General features: G+C 47.5%; 1 protein-coding gene across 1 annotated transcript in view; it reads left to right on the top strand.

Moving 5' to 3' along the window:
- Window positions 1–14,665, top strand: part of LOC139379652 (plexin-B2-like) — a 175,625-nt gene that overhangs the window by 105,774 nt on the left and 55,186 nt on the right. Inside the window, exons 2-6 of the mRNA XM_071122465.1 lie at window positions 12,006–12,511; window positions 12,846–13,010; window positions 13,185–13,439; window positions 13,875–14,072; window positions 14,326–14,505. Of these exons, the coding sequence (XP_070978566.1) occupies window positions 12,008–12,511; window positions 12,846–13,010; window positions 13,185–13,439; window positions 13,875–14,072; window positions 14,326–14,505 (1,302 nt within the window). The 5' untranslated portion in view covers window positions 12,006–12,007. The remainder of the gene's footprint in view (window positions 1–12,005; window positions 12,512–12,845; window positions 13,011–13,184; window positions 13,440–13,874; window positions 14,073–14,325; window positions 14,506–14,665) is intronic.

Genomic DNA, 14,665 nt, shown 5'->3' with positions numbered 1-14,665 from the left:
GCAGGTCCTCACCAGACATCACTGGCAACAACGTCGCCTATGGGCACAAACCCACCGTCGCTGGACCAGACAGGACTGGCAAAAAGTGCTCTTCACTGAGGGGTGATGGTCGGATTAACGTTTATCGTCGACTGAATGAGCGTTAAACCGAGGCCTGTACTCTGGAGCGGGATCGATTTGGAGGTGAAGGGTCCGTCATGGTCTGGGGCAGTGTCACAGCATCATTGGACTGAGCTTGTTGTCATTGCAGGCAATCTCAACGTTGTGCGTTACAGGGAAGACATCCTCCTCCCTCATGTGGTACCCTTCCTGCAGGCTCATCCTGACATGACCCTCCAGCATGACAATGCCACCAGCCATACTGCTCGTTCTGTGCGTGATTTCCTGCAAGTCAGGAATGTCAGTGTTCTGCCATGGCCAGCAAAGAGCCCGGATCTCAATCCCATTGAGCACGTCTGGGACCTGTTGGATCGGAGGGTCAGGGCTAGGGCCATTTCTCCCCAGAAATGTCTGGGACCTGTTGGATCGGAGGGTCAGGGCTAGGGCCATTTCCCCCCAGAAATGTCTGGGACCTGTTGGATCGGAGGGTCAGGGCTAGGGCCATTTCCCCCCAGAAGTGTCTGGGACCTGTTGGATCGGAGGGTCAGGGCTAGGGCCATTCCCCCCAGAAGTGTCTGGGACCTGTTGGATCGGAGGGTCAGGGCTAGGGCCATTCCCCCCAGAAGTGTCTGGGACCTGTTGGATCGGAGGGTCAGGGCTAGGGCCATTTCCCCCCAGAAGTGTCCGGGAACTTGCAGGTGCCTTGGTGGAAGAGTGGGATAAACATCTCACAGCAAGAACTGGCAAATCTGGTGCAGTCCATGAGGAGATGCACTGCAGTACTTAATGCAGCTGGTGGCCACACCAGATACTGACTGTTACTTTTGATTTTGTCCCCCCCCCCCTTTTGTTCAGGGACACATTATTCAATTTCTGTTAGTCACATGTCTGTGGAACTTGTTCAGTTTATGTCTGTTGTTGAATCTTATGTTCATACAAATATTTACACATGTTAAGTTTGGTGAAAATAAACGCAGTTGACAGTGAGAGGACTTTTATTTTATTTTTTTGCTGATTTTATGAATCCTAGAAATTAAAATTACCAATTTGGAGATCAAATTATATTTCAACAAAATGTTTCAGGAATGGTAATCATATCTGTTTGTAACAACAGAACATTCTGAGATGGTGTGTGTCGATATCCTCTTAATTTAGTTTTTTGAGGTGGAACGACCGACCGTATAAGGTGGGGGGGAACCGGACCAAACTGGTTTCTTTACAGGAAGAGTAATCACTTTAACCTTTGTGTGTGTGTTGATTGGAAGCAGCTGTCTCTCACACATTACAGGACATTGGAGGTTAACAGCAGGGCAATGGGGCTAATTACCTCAGCCCAGAGAGGATATAGTATAGCTTTACACAGTAGTCAATCATAGAGTAACACTGACACACACACACACACACACACACACACACACACAGTATGTTGACGACACAGATCTCTTGAGATTGCGTGAGTTCTTAGGTAAGTGAAACTTCCATGACTCTAGTTGAAATGTCATCCTCAGTGAGATGTATACACAGGTCTACCACGCTAATCAATAGACTTACCTGTCCTACCGTGACTCAAGGAGGAGATGGAGCCATCAACCCAGCTGAGGTACCTGACAAATCTGAGAGAACCACATTTGGAGCAAAAAGTTCATTCGTACCTCCCCCAAACGCAATGTGTCCATAGAAACCTTCTGTAGGATTGTTGAAAATGATGTAGGTGACCTACTGAAAGACAAACAGAAACACAAATCCTATGATAACCTGAGTGTGGCTCTTAAGGACTTAGTCAGATCCTTCCATTATCATGAACAGAATGTGATGGAGGAGGAATTTGTATACAAAACAAATGTGACTGTGAATGAATGTCGCTGACAACTATCTAAAGGTGGCTTCTATCGTAAACTGAATTGTGACCCAACCCTTGAATTCCAGAATAATATCTCATCCACAGTGGAAAGCTGTTTGGAATCAGGACAAATCACCAAAAAAGAAGCTGAATTTCTATGTGTGAAATTTCCTAAGTTACCAACTTTCTATACAGTCGCTAAATTACACAAACAAGTGTCTCCTCCCCCGGGTAGACCCAGTGTCTCCTCCCCCGGGTAGACCCAGTGTCTCCTCCCCCGGGTAGACCCAGTGTCTCCTCCCCCGGGTGGACCCAGTGTCTCCTCCCCCGGGTGGACCCAGTGTCTCCTCCCCCGGGTGGACCCAGTGTCTCCTCCCATGGGTAGACCCAGTGTCTCCTCCCCCGGGTAGACCCAGTGTCTCCTCCCCCGGGTAGACCCAGTGTCTCCTCCCCCGGGTAGACCCAGTGTCTCCTCCCCCGGGTAGACCTAGTGTCTCCCAGTGTCTCCTCCCCCGGGTAGACCCAGTGTCTCCTCCCCCGGGTAGACCCGTTGTAGCAGCAATCGACTCTGTGACATCCAACATTTCTACATTTGTGGATTACCACATTAGACCGATGGTTGAGAATCTCCCATCTTATGTCAGACACTAGTCACATGACCTCATTGATAGAGGGCTTAGGAAGGATACCAGAGGGCACTCTGCTGGCCACTTTTGATGTGGAGAGCTTGTACACTAACATCCCACACACTGGAGGCTTGCAGGCGCTGCAGCATGTCCTACAGCAGAGAGACTCCCCTTGCTCCATCTAATGACTGCATCTTACAACTTACTGAACTGGTATTATCCCATAACTACTTTGTCTTTGAGTCAGACCTTTTCCTTCAAATTTGGGGTGTAGCCATGGGCTCCCCCTTTTCCCCCAACTATGCAAACCTGTATGTGGGACAATTTGAAGAAGCACTCCTTTATAAAACCGAGACACACCCCTTACTTTATAAAATAGTCCTATGGAAGAGATACATAGATGTCTTTGTGTTCTGGGAAGGAAGTCCGCGGGAGCTAAATTAAAATGTGAAAATGAAAGCAATCCTGATAAAGCACTGGCATATTATGCAATCAGACAACAAAAATCACACACCTCTTCAAGGAACCCCCACTGGTGTTCTATAAGTGTGGTCGCAATATTGGGGATAGTTTGGTGAGATCTGACCTGCCCCCTGAGCCCACTCAGACACTCTTGGAGATAGTTTGGTGAGATCTGACCTGCCCCCTGAGCCCACTCAGACACTCTTGGAGATAGTTTGGTGAGATCTGACCTGCCCCCTGAGCCCACTCAGACACTCTTGGAGATAGTTTGGTGAGATCTGACCTGCCCCCTGAGCCCACTCAGACACTCTTGGAGATAGTTTGGTGAGATCTGACATGCCCCCTGAGCCCACTCAGACACTCTTGGAGATAGTTTGGTGAGATCTGACATGCCCCCTGAGCCCACTCAGACACTCTTGGAGATAGTTTGGTGAGATCTGACCTGCCCCCTGAGCCCACTCAGACACTCTTGGAGATAGTTTGGTGAGATCTGACCTGCCCCCTGAGCCCACTCAGACACTCTTGGAGACAGTTTGGTGAGATCTGACATGCCCCCTGAGCCCACTCAGACACTCTTGGAGACAGTTTGGTGAGATCTGACATGCCCCCTGAGCCCACTCAGACACTCTTGACACCTAACCCAAATGGGAATGACAAACGTAGCTCATGAGCACAGTGCAATAGCACTATAAAACGTCTTTCTTCAGACACCCACATACAGGTTGAAAGATCCCTGTTAGGGGATCATCTCATGCAAGACCCCGGGAGTAATCAGTCTCATTACCTGTTCATGTGGAAAAGCCTACGTAGGACAAACGAAAAGACAATTAAAAAAACGCATAGCTGGACCCCGCAGCTCAATCGGGTGTAAGAACATTGACTATCCAGTAGCAGCTTACTTTGTTGAAGCTAAACATTCAATCTCCTCCCTCAAATACACAGGCATTGAGCACGTTGCTCTACCAAGGAGAGGAGGTAACATGGAGATCTTACTACCACAAAGAGAGGGTTACTGGATATCCTGTCTTTAAACATTGACCCTTACTGGTCTGAATATTGACTTTGATCTCAGGCCGTTCTTAGGAACAAATCTTATAAATCGATATTCTTTTTACAGCTTATTAGCGAACACCTACTATGTTCCTCCTGTTGATGATGCTCATTATACATTAAGGTTGAACCAAAATATTTACATGTAACAAATCTGAAATTAAATACGTAACAATTATGTGAAATTGAGTTAAACAATAATGTTTGTTGATGCTAATTCGATGTAAAATATTCCATTATGTTTCTATATGATAACAATAGCATAATATATTTCATGTGCCATATACCTTTTTAAATGTATTTTTATATACAGTCTCACCCCTCACTATTGTCATTGGTTGCACCAAACACACTGTTCGTCTACTTAACCTGGTTCAAGTGTTGGTGACATTACCTTGAGAGGCACGGCGATGCTGAAACGTTGGTAAATACCAGTAAACTGCTGGGAGTTCATACATGGAGTCTGCAACTTTCTTTACTTTGATAGTTCATCGTTTATTTGCCTTTTAGTCAGCACCTCCACACAAACACATTTTCCTGGGTGTGCGCCAGCTCATGTTTTTACACACACACACACACACACACTGTATGTTAAAGACACACACACAGAAACCAATAGGCCGAATCTCTGAAACCCAAAACCCCAATCTCCCCAACCCCCAGTCAGTCAGACGGTCACATTGCGATATGAGAAACCACATCACATGGTTTATATGACTTTTATATTATGACTAAAATATTTCTGCTGTGTGTGTTCTTTTGGCGTTGTGTGGGCTAAGCAGCCGAGAGAGAAGGTTTTGTCCAGAGTTGTGAAAGAGGAATCAAATGTTCAGCCTTGTGCTGATGAAGGAACACACACCCTGATGAGTAACAGTCGTCACGCAGCGCCTCACAACACTCTGAGTGCTGACAATAACAACTAATGCAGCCCCATCAGGTGACACACACAGTGCAATGCTGTGCAGGCATCTTAGGAGACCTCTCCCCATAGCGCTGATGACATGTGGGGGGCGGGGAGGGAATGCAGGGGGGGGGGGGGGGGGGGGGGGGTACAGGGAGTTCATGGGAAAGTTACCCATCTCTAATCTGGAACTGGACTCCAACAATCACAAAAACCCAGTGAGAGCTGCAACTGTGGTGTCTAGCTCTACTATTTCATCATAACAAAGACCCAGTAAGAGCTGCCACTGTGGTGTCTAGCTCTACTATTTCATCATAACAAAGACCCAGTAAGAGCTGCCACTGTGGTGTCTAGCTCTACTATTTCATCATAACAAAGACCCAGTGAGAGCTGCCACTGTGGTGTCTAGCTCTACTATTTCATCATAACAAAGACCCAGTAAGAGCTGCCACTGTGGTGTCTAGCTCTACTATTTCATCATAACAAAGACCCAGTGAGAGCTGCCACTGTGGTGTCTAGCTCTACTATTTCATCATAACAAAGACCCAGTGAGAGCTGCCACTGTGGTGTCTAGCTCGACTATGTCCCTCATAATGGTTTCTCAGAGAGCTTACTTCACTTGGGCTTTTGTGAGTAGACTGGAGGGCAGAGCCTGAGTCCCAGTTTGTGTTGATTCTCACTCTGTCCCTCTGTTCTGTCCTCATGAAACATTGTTATGCACTGATTATTACTGTAGACCATCATCATTGTGGTGGTCTGAGCTCTAACACCATGTATAGAGCTTTTAGGACTGTTTGTTCTCTTCTAAAGCCTTCAAGACTGAGTCAGAGCTGTTATGCTGTGTGTCTGTTTGATCCACGTAGAAGTTGCCCTTTGTCACAGGTCCAAAATCAGCTTAGCTTCCTTAACTTCTGTTAGGAGGAAAAATACCAACTGACCTTAAGTCAGTTCTCCTCATGGGCTTAAGTGTCCTAACAAGCCCCAGAACTCACTGAGATATTATCACGTTGTTCCCACAGAGGTATTTCAGGAACGGACTGAAGTCATATCTGGGTTGCCTTGGGCAAGAACACACAGAAGAGAGGAGAACAGGACAGTGGAACAGGACAGAAGACAGTGGAACAGAGGAGTAGAACAGAACATTGTGTTTCTCTGTTGAGCTGTTCCTGTTGGGCTGGTACTGGCAGAACATCAGTTGTGCCTTCTACCTAATCCCCTGAGAGAGAACTTAAGGCAGGCAGTGTTGGTATATTGTAAATGTCTTCATGGCTGGTTTGCATCAGTGCCTGGGGAGGAGCCATCAAATCAAATGTTATTGGTCACATACACATGGTGAGCAGATGTTAATGGTCACATACACATGGTTAGCAGATGTTAATGGTCACATACACATGGTGAGCAGATGTTAATGGTCACATACACATGGTGAGCAGATGTTAATGGTCACATACACATGGTGAGCAGATGTTAATGGTCACATACACATGGTGAGCAGATGTTAATGGTCACATACACATGGTGAGCAGATGTTAATGGTCACATACACATGGTGAGCAGATGTTAATGGTCACATACACATGGTGAGCAGATGTTAATGGCCACATACACATGGTGAGCAGATGTTAATGGTCACATACACATGGTGAGCAGATGTTAATGGTCACATACACATGGTGAGCAGATGTTAATGGTCACATACACATGGTGAGCAGATGTTAATGGTCACATACACATGGTGAGCAGATGTTAATGGTCACATACACAGGGTGAGCAGATGTTAATGGTCACATACACAGGGTGAGCAGATGTTAATGGTCACATACACAGGGTGAGCAGATGTTAATGGTCACATACACAGGGTGAGCAGATGTTAATGGTCACATACACAGGGTGAACAGATGTTAATGGTCACATACACATGGTGAGCAGATGTTAATGGCCACATACACAGGGTTAGCAGATGTTAATGGTCACATACACATGGTACACATATGTCTTAGCCTGGTCCCAGGTATGTCTTAGCCTGGTTCCAGATCTGTCTTAGCCTGGTCCCAGAGCTGTCTTAGCCTGATCCCAGAGCTGTCTTAGCCTGGTCCCAGGTATGTCTTAGCCTGGTCCCAGGTATGTCTTAGCCTGGTCCCAGATCTGTCTTAGCCTGGTCCCAGAGCTGTCTTAGCCTGATCCCAGGTATGTCTTAGCCTGGTCCCAGATCTTTTTTTTCTGGTTTATGAACCAGGTAAAGGTCAAAGTGCTCATAGAGAAGCTACAAATCAAATCAAATGTATTTATATAGCCCTTCGTACATCAGCTGATATCTCAAAGTGCTGTACAGAAACCCAGCCTAAAACCCCAAACAGCAAGCAATGCAGGTGTAGAAGCACGGTGGCTAGGAAAAACTCTCTAGAAAGGCCAAAACCTAGGAAGAAACCTAGAGAGGAACCAGGCTATGTGGGGTGGCCAGTCCTCTTCTGGCTGTGCCGGGTGGAGATTATAACAGAACATGGCCAAGATGTTCAAATGTTCATAAATGACCAGCATGGTCCAATAATAATAAGGCAGAACAGTTGAAACTGGAGCAGCAGCACGGCCAGGTGGACTGGGGACAGCAAGGAGTCGTCATGTCAGGTAGTCCTGAGGCATGGTCCTAGGGCTCAGGTCCTCCAAGAGAGAGAGAGAGAAAAAGAGAATTAGAGAGAGCACACTTAAATTCACACAGGACACCGAATAGGACAGGAGAAGTAGTCCAGATATAACAAACTGACCCTAGCCCCCCGACACATAAACTACTGCAGTATAAATACTGGAGGCTGAGACAGGAGGGGTCAGGAGACACTGTGGCCCCATCTGAGGACACCCCCGGACAGGGCCAAACAGGAAGGATATAACCCCACCCACTTTGCCAAAGCACAGCCCCCACACCACTAGAGGGATATCTTCAACCACCAACTTACCATCCTGAGACAAGGCCGAGTATAGCCCACAAAGATCTCCGCCACGGCACAACCCAAGGGGGGGGGCGCCAACCCAGACAGGAAGATCGCATCAGTGACTCAACCCACTCAAGTGACGCACCCCTCCCAGAGATCATGGTGTTGTGGTCTGATTTTTAACACTTCATTTACCAGGTTTCTACTGAGGATGTTGCTTTGTTCTCTGGGTCAGAAGGAATGTGTCGGAAAGTGTTCCCTTTGGGTCACAGACAAAGTATTTGGTTGGGTCTCACAACAACCCACCCAAAAGTTTTGGAAAAAAGTTTGTGAATCGTTGTGAGTTTTTGCAAAGAGGAGCTTCTCTGCCCCCATGCTGAGGGCGTACCCGTAATGCAACAGGACACCTTTGTTACCTTGGCACTGTGCCACTCTTCTCAACCTCTCCTCGAATCCCTTTGATTCGAGGAGAGTTTGACTACCGAAAACCTGTAGGCAGGGATGAAAGGATGAGGGGAGGAGAGAAGAGGAGTTTGCCTGCAAAGCGAATGCTGCAAACGCTTCTTTCTTTTGAAAAAAAAACAACTTGTTTTATCGGCCGTGTCAAATTCACTGATCCACATCTCAACATCTGAGGGGAGTTTGGGGAGCGGGTGAATTGATTTTCCCTCCTTTATATTTAGTGGGAAGGATGAGGATGAATAATAATGAAAGAATGGAAGGTAGGAACGCTGAAGTAGAACTGAATAACTTAGTGCTAAAAAATATAAAAAATAATTCTGAGGATGTTATTAAACGTTGTTAACCTTAATGTCTTCATGTTTATTTCATGTCTTATTAGCTGTTGAAACGTCCCCTCAGGCCTGTCTGTGATGACTAAGTTACAAAGCCACAGAAAGACTAATAGAATGGAATGATTAAGATTAGGAACTAATTATATATTTTCCCCTTATCTGTATATTTCTATCTCTCTCTTCTCCCCCTCTCACTCCTTCCTTCCTCTTCTTCTATCTCTCTCTTCTCCCCCTCTCACTCCTTCCTTCCTCTTCTTCTATCTCTCTCTTCTCCCCCTCTCACTCCTTCCTTCCTCTTCTTCTATCTCTCTCTTCTCCCCCTCTCACTCCTTCCTTCCTCTTCTTCTATCTCTCTCTTCTCCCCCTCTCACTCCTTCCTTCCTCTTCTTCTATCTCTCTCTTCTCCCCCTCTCACTCCTTCCTTCCTCTTCTTCTATCTCTCTCTTCTCCCCCTCTCACTCCTTCCTTCCTCTTCTTCTATCTCTCTCTTCTCCCCCTCTCACTCCTTCCTTCCTCTTCTTCTATCTCTCTCTTCTCCCCCTCTCACTCCTTCCTTCCTCTTCTTCTATCTCTCTCTTCTCCCCCTCTCACTCCTTCCTTCCTCTTCTTCTATCTCTCTCTTCTCCCCCTCTCACTCCTTCCTTCCTCTTCTTCTATCTCTCTCTTCTCCCCCTCTCACTCCTTCCTTCCTCTTCTTCTATCTCTCTCTTCTCCCCCTCTCACTCCTTCCTTCCTCTTCTTCTATCTCTCTCTTCTCCCCCTCTCACTCCTTCCTTCCTCTTCTTCTATCTCTCTCTTCTCCCCCTCTCACTTCTTCCTTCCTCTTCTTCTATCTCTCTCTTCTCCCCCTCTCACTTCTTCCTTCCTCTTCTTCTATCTCTCTCTTCTCCCCCTCTCACTCCTTCCTTCCTCTTCTTCTATCTCTCTCTTCTCCCCCTCTCACTCCTTCCTTCCTCTTCTTCTATCTCTCTCTTCTCCCCCTCTCACTCCTTCCTTCCTCTTCTTCTATCTCTCTCTTCTCCCCCTCTCACTCCTTCCTTCCTCTTCTTCTATCTCTCTCTTCTCCCCCTCTCACTCCTTCCTTCCTCTTCTTCTATCTCTCTCTTCTCCCCCTCTCACTCCTTCCTTCCTCTTCTTCTATCTCTCTCTTCTCCCCCTCTCACTCCTTCCTTCCTCTTCTTCTATCTCTCTCTTCTCCCCCTCTCACTCCTTCCTTCCTCTTCTTCTATCTCTCTCTTCTCCCCCTCTCACTCCTTCCTTCCTCTTCTTCTATCTCTCTCTTCTCCCCCTCTCACTCCTTCCTTCCTCTTCTTCTATCTCTCTCTTCTCCCCCTCTCACTCCTTCCTTCCTCTTCTTCTATCTCTCTCTTCTCCCCCTCTCACTCCTTCCTTCCTCTTCTTCTATCTCTCTCTTCTCCCCCTCTCACTCCTTCCTTCCTCTTCTTCTATCTCTCTCTTCTCCCCCTCTCACTCCTTCCTTCCTCTTCTTCTATCTCTCTCTTCTCCCCCTCTCACTCCTTCCTTCCTCTTCTTCTATCTCTCTCTTCTCCCCCTCTCACTCCTTCCTTCCTCTTCTTCTATCTCTCTCTTCTCCCCCTCTCACTCCTTCCTTCCTCTTCTTCTATCTCTCTCTTCTCCCCCTCTCACTTCTTCCTTCCTCTTCTTCTATCTCTCTCTTCTCCCCCTCTCACTCCTTCCTTCCTCTTCTTCTATCTCTCTCTTCTCCCCCTCTCACTCCTTCCTTCCTCTTCTTCTATCTCTCTCTTCTCCCCCTCTCACTCCTTCCTTCCTCTTCTTCTATCTCTCTCTTCTCCCCCTCTCACTCCTTCCTTCCTCTTCTTCTATCTCTCTCTTCTCCCCCTCTCACTCCTTCCTTCCTCTTCTTCTATCTCTCTCTTCTCCCCCTCTCACTCCTTCCTTCCTCTTCTTCTATCTCTCTCTTCTCCCCCTCTCACTCCTTCCTTCCTCTTCTTCTATCTCTCTCTTCTCCCCCTCTCACTCCTTCCTTCCTCTTCTTCTATCTCTCTCTTCTCCCCCTCTCACTCCTTCCTTCCTCTTCTTCTATCTCTCTCTTCTCCCCCTCTCACTCCTTCCTTCCTCTTCTTCTATCTCTCTCTTCTCCCCCTCTCACTCCTTCCTTCCTCTTCTTCTATCTCTCTCTTCTCCCCCTCTCACTCCTTCCTTCCTCTTCTTCTATCTCTCTCTTCTCCCCCTCTCACTCCTTCCTTCCTCTTCTTCTATCTCTCTCTTCTCCCCCTCTCACTCCTTCCTTCCTCTTCTTCTATCTCTCTCTTCTCCCCCTCACTCCTTCCTTCCTCTTCTTCTATCTCTCTCTTCTCCCCCTCTCACTCCTTCCTTCCTCTTCTTCTATCTCTCTCTTCTCCCCCTCTCACTCCTTCCTTCCTCTTCTTCTATCTCTCTCTTCTCCCCCTCTCACTCCTTCCTTCCTCTTCTTCTATCTCTCTCTTCTCCCCCTCTCACTCCTTCCTTCCTCTTCTTCTATCTCTCTCTTATCCCCCTCTCACTCCTTCCTTCCTTCCTCTTCTATCTCTCTCTCTCTCTTCTCCCCCTCTCACTTCTTCCTTCCTCTTCTATCTCTCTCTTCTCCCCCTCTCACTCCTTCCTTCCTCTTCTTCTATCTCTCTCTTCTCCCCCTCTCACTCCTTCCTTCCTCTTCTTCTATCTCTCTCTTCTCCCCCTCTCACTCCTTCCTTCCTCTTCTTCTATCTCTCTCTTCTCCCCCTCTCACTCCTTCCTTCCTCTTCTTCTATCTCTCTCTTCTCCCCCTCTCACTCCTTCCTTCCTCTTCTTCTATCTCTCTCTTCTCCCCCTCTCACTCCTTCCTTCCTCTTCTTCTATCTCTCTCTTCTCCCCCTCTCACTCCTTCCTTCCTCTTCTTCTATCTCTCTCTTCTCCCCCTCACTCCTTCCTTCCTCTTCTTCTATCTCTCTCTTCTCCCCCTCTCACTCCTTCCTTCCTCTTCTTCTATCTCTCTCTTCTCCCCCTCTCACTCCTTCCTTCCTCTTCTTCTATCTCTCTCTTCTCCCCCTCTCACTTCTTCCTTCCTCTTCTTCTATCTCTCTCTTCTCCCCCTCTCACTCCTTCCTTCCTCTTCTTCTATCTCTCTCTTCTCCCCCTCTCACTCCTTCCTTCCTCTTCTTCTATCTCTCTCTTATCCCCCTCTCACTCCTTCCTTCCTTCCTCTTCTATCTCTCTCTTCTCCCCCTCTCGCTCTCTTTCTTTCTTTACCAAGTTACAAAGAGACATAAAGAGTAACAGAATAATTTTTCTCTTCCTCTCCTCCAGAGATGGCGTGGCGGTGGGTCCTGGCTGCCATCTTGGCGACGTCGTCTCTCTCCCTCCTCGGCTCCGCCTACGACGAGTTCACCTCCGACACCCTCATCAACAACGTAGTCCAGGACCCAATCACCAGCCGGCTGTACGTGGGCACGGTCAATGCCCTCTACCAACTGGACCAATCCCTGCACCCCGAGGCACACACCAGAACAGGACCCGAACTGGACAACCGCCAGTGTACCCCGCCCGTGACTTCCTGTGAGGAAGCAGTGGAGACAGACAACCATAACAAACTGCTCCTCATCCATCCATCCAAAGACACCTTGATAGTGTGTGGGAGTCTGTACAGAGGAATCTGTTCTCTGAGGAACCTGTCTAATGTGGAGCAGCTGCTGTACTTCAGCGATACGAAAGGAGAGAAGTCGTACGTGGCCAGTGCTGAGGAGAGCGTGTCGGTAGTAGGGGTCATGTCTTACTACTTCAACAAGGACAAGGGGAACTTCACCGTCTTCCTGGTAGGTGGACGAACCGCTCCGTGATATATCACAGTAATAATAATGTCATTTAGCAGACACTTTTATTCAAAGCGACTTGTATAAATGTTTTACGTATTGGGTGGACCCAGGAATCAAACCCACTATCCTGGTGTTGCAATCGCAATGCTGATGTTGTATTGGGATTTAAAATTGTAAATGTACTAGATAATAGAATTTCCCATGTTCTGTTCCCTCGGTCTCGTCCTAGGTGTGTAGAGGTTATGTCAGCCACGAGTGCACCAAGCTGAACTATGTTGTATTTACTTCCTGGTCACCATGGTAACTTGTATTTGCCCCTCTCTGTTCTCTTCAGGTGGCTAAGGGCTACGGCAGCCATGACAGCACCAAGCTGATCAGCACCCGTATCCTCCAGGTCCACAGTGACTGGGTGTTGTTCGAAAGCATCATTGAGGCCTCGGCCGTCCAGTCCAACCCCTTCACGCTGCGCTACCTCCATGACTTCAGACACGTCTTCAAGGTGAGAGAGACGGAGACAATCCTTCTACACACACAGCAGTGTGAAACATCCCCTCAGGGCCTGTCTGTGAATACAACTTTACAAAGAGACTGAAAGATGAAGAATGATTCATGGAACTCATTCTCTTCTATCTCACTCTTTCTCTCTCCTCTATTTCCATCTCTCGTCTTCCAGGACGAGGGCTTTGTCTACTTCCTGTTCTCCAGAACCCTGGGCGCCCAGGATTCAGGAACCAAGAACTTCACCTTCATCTCCAGGATGTGTGAGAACGACCACAACTACTACTCGTACACAGAGCTCCAGCTGAACTGCAGCGCGGGGAACAAGTACAACAAGGTTCAGGCAGCCTACGTGACCCTCCCAGGAGAAGCCCTGGCCAAGAATATGAGCTCCTCTGGCTGGTACGGACCGGTTGGAGCCCAGGATAAGGTATCTATTTATTTTCCCCCTCTAACAATTTAAACTTAATCCACTAACCAGTTCAATTCTATACCCCAATTCAATGATAAAACCCCTAATAGAATTGCCCTAAGGGGACAAATAGTTGTTTGAATAAGATTGAATCCCACAAATTAGTTTGGACAGATAAAGCGGCATTTCACCTTTACTTAAGGAGGCAAGTCTGAACCGTGAGAACAGTGAGGTAGGAACAGTGAGGTAGGAACAGTGAGGTAGGAACAGTGATGTAGGAACAGTGAGGTAGGAACAGTGAGTTAGGAACAGTGAGGTAGGAACAGTGAGGTAGGAACAGTGAGTTAAGAACCAGTGAGTTAAGAACCAGTGAGTTAAGAACCAGTGAGTTAAGAACCAGTGAGGTAAGAACAGTGAGTTAAGAACAGTGACTGACTGGTGTTTTCCTGTCAGGTTGTGTTTGTGGTGTTCAGCTCGGACGACGACAGCTCCAGCTCGGCAGTGTGTATGTACCCACTGAGGGCCATCAACCAGAGACTGGTGGAGATCATAGGAGCCTGCTACAGCACCAAGGGACAAATAAACAACAAGTCTGCTGTCTACTCACCGTACTCCTCCAAGTCAGACGAGCTGTGTAAAATTGAAAATGAGGTTTGTATCCTTACCAGCCCCTCCAGTCAAGGGCAGTCGTACTGTATGTCCTCTGGTATGAGGAGCGAGAATGTACGTGCTGTCAGTTTTGAAGCAATTGATGGTTTTCTAGTTTACCTTGACGTTATGGTCGTTGCTCTTCTACAATGACATTTACAAGAGGATGTAGATATAATGTATTAACTGCTACATTATCATCACTTCTACCTACTAGTGAGATAATGTATCTGACATTGATTCCTTCCCTCTTCAGAAGGGCATGGTGACCAATCAAAAGTGTGGTGCTGAGTTCCTGCCCTCCCCGCTGGCCAGCAGGGCAGAGTTCGCCCTGGCAACCGACCCCATTTTCATCAAGAAGGGCCTGATGACCGCGGTGGCCGTCGCTGTGGAAACGGAGCACGCCGTTGCCTTCCTGGGGACTACTTTAGGAGAGGTACTAGCTAACAGTGATGGACATTCCAAGTCTTTTCGTTGAGCCGGGTCTTTTGGCTCCCAAACAGATCTTTGTTCAGTAATTCTTACAAATGGATGAAAAACCATGAACAATATGACATCTAAAGCCTAAAGGGTTGCCTTCCATTATGTCAAATGTG

The sequence above is a fragment of the Oncorhynchus clarkii genome, chromosome 21 (assembly GCF_045791955.1).
Source record: "Oncorhynchus clarkii lewisi isolate Uvic-CL-2024 chromosome 21, UVic_Ocla_1.0, whole genome shotgun sequence".
Lineage (NCBI taxonomy): Eukaryota > Metazoa > Chordata > Actinopteri > Salmoniformes > Salmonidae > Oncorhynchus > Oncorhynchus clarkii.
The sequence above is the reverse complement of the archived record's forward strand: the minus strand, read 5'-3'. Positions and strand labels throughout refer to the sequence as shown.